This window comes from Theobroma cacao, chromosome 9 (genome assembly GCF_053813885.1).
Source record: "Theobroma cacao isolate CCN51 chromosome 9, ASM5381388v1, whole genome shotgun sequence".
NCBI lineage: Eukaryota > Viridiplantae > Streptophyta > Magnoliopsida > Malvales > Malvaceae > Theobroma > Theobroma cacao.
Window position 1 is genome coordinate 15,724,328 of NC_142647.1, and position 5,578 is coordinate 15,729,905.

The 5,578-nt window shown below is 33.0% G+C and overlaps 1 protein-coding gene across 1 annotated transcript; it reads left to right on the forward strand.

Annotated features, from left to right (window-relative positions):
- Window positions 1-1,315: 1,315 nt before the first annotated feature.
- On the forward strand, window positions 1,316-4,405 carry LOC18589351 (Pentatricopeptide repeat (PPR) superfamily protein). Its single transcript, XM_018126660.2, has one exon. It carries the CDS (start codon window positions 1,521-1,523, stop codon window positions 3,921-3,923), a length of 2,403 nt encoding a protein of 800 aa, XP_017982149.2. The 5' UTR covers window positions 1,316-1,520; the 3' UTR covers window positions 3,924-4,405.
- The last annotated feature ends 1,173 nt before the right edge of the window (window positions 4,406-5,578 follow it).

The following is a 5,578-nucleotide window of genomic DNA, read 5'->3' on the forward strand; positions in this document are numbered from 1 at the left end:
TTGTACATAATAAAATAGATTAGAATATTTATTTTTTGCAGTCATGGTTCGTTTGTATTTGAGAAGAGATGCTGAACGACGAAAAAGGCTACTAGCTATGTTTAAATTTTATATGGAGATTTGTCGTGTTGTTAGTTCATTCTTGACTATATTGTCTGTAGCGTCGACTTTATGTATAAGGGTAATGTTATTGTAGCGACTTTATTCGTTTTATACATGTTGTAAGTTAGTGTAATAGGATGAATATTCATCCATTACTTTCAGGGTCAGTGTATTTTTGTAAACTAGACGTGATTTGTAGATTATATGTACTAATATTTTCATCTAAAAAGCATTTAGTATTACAAGGCTCTTTTAATGTTTATGGCATCTTCATGCTAATATGCTTTAGTTATACTTGTAAATTGTCATTTTCTTTCCAGATATGGAATGCTTATCTAAATTGAAAGACAAGTTATTTATCTCTTTGTCATTTATGTTTCCTCAGCACCAAATGTTGGGTTCAAAGAAATGATTTTCTTCTTTTTTTAAAAGGTAATATGAATTTGTATTTAATTTATCAAAAGACATAATTTACATTTTTTACAGAAAAAAATTGAAAGCCATCATTCTATTTTCAAAGATATGATTTTATATTTCATATATCAAAAGGCATAACTTATTTTTTTTTTAGAAAAAATTGGAAAACTATCTTTTTAATTTCAAAGATATGATTTTCTATTTAATATATCAAAAAACATGATTTTCTATTTCTACTAGTATTTTCATTTTTTTTCCAAATATTTCTTCTCTAATATTTTTTCTAAACAATATTTTGAAAATGATTCATAATATATGAAGAATTGGTTAAAAAAAACATCTATATACAAATTTAATTGATTATGATGGATAAAATATAATATAATTAAATTATATTTTTAAATAATTATCTATTTATAAAAATATGTGACTAAATTATAATTATTTTTAGTAATTAAGAGAAAATATAATTATGATGGATAATTATCTTTTGAGATAAATGTGTATTTAAATGATAATAAGAATAATTTTATTTTTTTATGAAAATAAATATTAATATAATTAAGGATATTTTTACCTTTTTATCACTTATTCTTTTCTTATTTTAATCTTATTTTTAATAATCAAATACTGTAATAAATTATAATAATAATTTTTACTTTATTCTATTCATAATATCAAATAAAATAATAATTATTTTATTTTATTTTTATTTTATTCTATTTTTATTTTATTCTATTCTCACATAATAATTATTTTATTTTATTTTTACCTATTCCGTGAATCAAAGATGAAGTACTAGTTAGTTTAAGTTTTAAACTTCACGCCGGTATTCTCCCAACGACAAAGGGTGTTCGCATGCACGAGCGCCATAGCCGCCGAACACCACCAGCAAAATCGTGTACTCCGCGGTGATCGGTCAACTCTTAAAGTTGCTCTCTTCTAATTTCTAAAACATAAAGAACAAAACAAGGGGACTCACTGTCATTCATTGTTTGGTAATGAAACTGCCATCTCTCTTTGTCCGCCCAATCGCTCATCTCCGTTCCAAGACATCCAAATTTCTGTCTCCCAACTTCTCCTCCTTTTCCTCCCTCCAAGATTTCTCCGTTTCCAATGAAATCCACTCCATTCTCGACATTGTCAACCCCATGGAACCCGCCTTGGAACCTCTTCTTCCTTTCCTTTCTCCTGACATTGTCACTTCCATTATCCAAGACCAGCCCAACCCTCAATTGGGTTTCCGTTTCTTCATCTGGGCAATGCAGAGGAAGCGTCTACGCAGCTCTGCATCCGACAAACTCGTCGTCGACATGCTCCTCCGGAAGGACAACGGCTTTGACATGTACTGGCAAACTCTTGAGGAAATCAAAAAATGCGGGGCTCTTATCGTTTCCGACGCCTTTAAAGTCTTGATTTCTGGGTATTCGAAATTGGGTCTCGATGAAAAAGCCGTTGAGTGTTTCGGTAAGATGAAGGATTTTGATTGCAAGCCTGATGTATTCACTTATAATACGATATTATACGTTATGGTTCGTAGAAAGGTCCTTTTGTTAGCTTTGGCGGTTTACAATCAGATGTTGAAGAATAATTATAAGCCTAATAGAGCTACTTTTAGTATTTTGATCGATGGGCTCTGTAAAAATGGGAAAACTGAGGATGCGCTTAACATGTTTGATGAAATGACTCAAAGAGGTATAGAGCCAAATAGATGTTCATATACAATTATCGTTTCAGGCTTGTGTCAAGCAGATAGGGCTGATGATGCTTGTAGGCTGTTAAATAAGATGAAAGAGAGTGGGTGTTCCCCTGATTTTGTTGCTTATAATGCTTTGCTTAATGGGTTTTGTCAATTGGGTCGGGTTGATGAAGCTTTTGCACTTTTGCAGTCTTTTCAAAAGGACGGATTTGTACTTGGATTACGTGGGTATAGTAGTTTTATTAATGGTTTATTTAGAGCTAGGAGATTTGAGGAAGCATATGCATGGTATACGAAGATGTTTGAGGAGAATGTTAAGCCTGATGTTGTTTTGTATGCGATAATGCTCCGGGGGTTATCAGTTGCAGGCAAAGTTGAGGATGCAATGAAGTTGTTGAGTGAGATGACTGAAAGAGGTTTAGTTCCTGATACATACTGTTATAATGCTGTGATTAAAGGGTTTTGTGATACTGGTCTTTTGGATCAGGCGCGGTCCCTTCAGCTTGAGATTTCAAGCTATGATTGCTTTCCTAATGCCTGCACTTACACCATTCTCATTAGTGGTATGTGTCAGAATGGGTTGGTTGGGGAGGCTCAGCAAATTTTCGATGAGATGGAAAAGCTTGGATGTTTTCCCTCGGTTGTTACATTCAATGCACTTATTGATGGACTTTCTAAGGCTGGTCAGCTTGAGAAAGCTCATCTTCTGTTTTACAAAATGGAAATAGGGAGAAATCCTTCGCTGTTTCTACGGCTTTCTCATGGATCCTCTGGAGTTCTTGATAGCTCAAGCCTACAAACTATGGTCGAGCAACTCTATGAGTCTGGAAGGATTCTTAAGGCATACAGGATTCTTATGCAACTTGCTGATGGTGGTAATGTACCAGACATCTTTACTTACAACATATTGATCCATGGATTCTGCAAAGCTGGCAACATTAATGGTGCTTTCAAGCTCTTCAAGGAACTGCAACTCAAGGGGATTTCCCCCGACAGTGTAACATATGGAACTCTTATTAATGGTTTTCAAATGGCTGGAAGAGAAGAGGATGCCTTTAGAATCTTTGATCAAATGGTAAAAAATGGGTGTAAACCCAGTGTGGCAGTTTATAGATCACTTATGACTTGGTCATGTCGGAGAAGGAAGGTTTCACTAGCTTTTAATCTTTGGTTAATGTATCTGAGGAGCCTTCCTGGTCGGCAAGATACAGTAATCAAAGAAGTAGAAAAATATTTTGATGAGGGACAAGTTGAAAAGGCAGTTCGGGGCTTGCTCAGAATGGACTTCAAATTGAATAGTTTTAGTGTAGCACCTTACACGATTTGGCTTATTGGTTTGTGTCAAGCAGGAAGAGTAGAAGAAGCTTTGAAGATATTTTATATTCTGGAGGAATGCAAGGTTGTTGTTACTCCTCCTAGTTGTGTAAGGTTGATAGTTGGTCTGTGCAAAGAAGGAAATTTGGACCTTGCAGTTGATGTGTTCCTCTATACACTAGAACAGGGTTTCAAGTTAATGCCTCGAATTTGCAACCACCTACTCAAGTCTCTTCTTCGTTCTAAAGATAAAAGGATGCATGCTTTTGGTCTTTTGAGCAAAATGAACTCCCAGAGATATGATTTGGATGCATACCTTCATAAAACTACCAAATCTCTTTTATATAGGCATTGGCATACATGGAAAATGGAAAATGCGGCACCTGGATGACTTCAACTAGTGTGACATGAAGGTCATGCAATATATATTCTTTAGGCTACTGCAGAAGTATTTGAGTCAATTTGTTCAGGATTTATCTGGTTGACTTCTAGGTCAAGGCTTCATTTCATTGAAAATAGCTAAAAGGCATTTAATTCAGGGGAATGGTGCTTTGCGATTTGAACTTCAGCAATATCTCTTTCCATCGTGTAGTTGTTGCACAACCAGGGGGCGTGTCACATTTTTTCGTCACCCTTTTCCTGTTGTATACTCTTTTTTTATTTCAATACCTGGAGTACAATTTTCAATGCAGTGCTTCAAGAATAACAAAAAAGTGAGTTTTAGGAAAATGGATGACATTGAACTTCTTTATGCATCCTTATATCTTGTGATCTGTACACTGAATTAGTTTGTAAATTATTAGTTGTCAGAAAAGGATGAAACTTCATCTATATGGAAATAAAAGCCGCTTCATTATTGATTATTTGTCCTCATCTTTCTCCCTGAATATTCTCTTGAGTTTAGGTTTTGTTTGTGCTATATAAAGTTGTTAAATCAGTATTTGCAAATTCATTTTATAAGGATTTGGTGATGGGAGTTGACATGTTATTCCCCAAACTTCCATGTTTCAAGTCTGAGAAGATTCAGTTGATAGTTGCACGGTTCATAGAATGAACCTGGAAAAAAATGAAAAGCAATTGCAAAATTGATCCTAGAAACTTAAATATGTTTATGCTATTTTTAACCGTATCCCAAGTTTTCTTCGAATGGTTGCGGTTTGTAAATGATGTCTGTCTACTTGTTTGGTCTATATAATAACCTGTGATGCAGAATGCTGATCATAACTTGTAAATGCCTTGTGATGTAGTCCATTATTCAGATAATGCAATGAGTTTCTGCTTCATCTCCATGCATTAAGAGTGGGCAGTGTCTGCAATAAAAGAGGAAGTTTCAAACTCAAAAATGAACAAAGAGAAATTAAAAACCAAACAAAATTCTTACAAAATTAAAGAATTCCAATAGAAAATTCTTCCTCAGAAGCAGAACTAAAAGAATCACAAGAATATATGATGGTTCTTACAGAAGTATCAATGCAAAGATAATTAAGTATATCTTTTAATCAACAAAGAATTTCAACTAGAAACAATAGCACTTTTTGATATTGGTACAGATCAAAATTGCATCAGAAAAGGAATGATTCCAGCAAAACATTATGACAAAACATCATAAGGCATTAAAACTGCTAATGGTAGTAAACTTAAAATTACATATAAAATTCTTAATGCAGCAATGGAATCAAATTTAAAACTCATTTTCTAATGGTAAAAAATATAACACAAGATGTCATACTAGGCACATCATTCATATCCTTAAACCATATAAAGTTACAAACTAAGCAATTACTACTAAAATATTAAAAACCAAAATAGTTTTCTCCTTCATGGAAAAACCAAAAATAAAAAATCTCAATTTACTAAAATCTTTATCAGTTCATACAAGTTAACTCAATTCTATAATAAATCACAAACAGAAACAAATTACTTTCTTAAAAGAAGAAATCTCTTCTAAAAGGATAAATGAACAATTAGGTGATAAATTTGTTCAATCAAAAATCGAATAAATCAAAAAAGAAATTGAAAAAATAATTTATTCTAATATTTCCAATG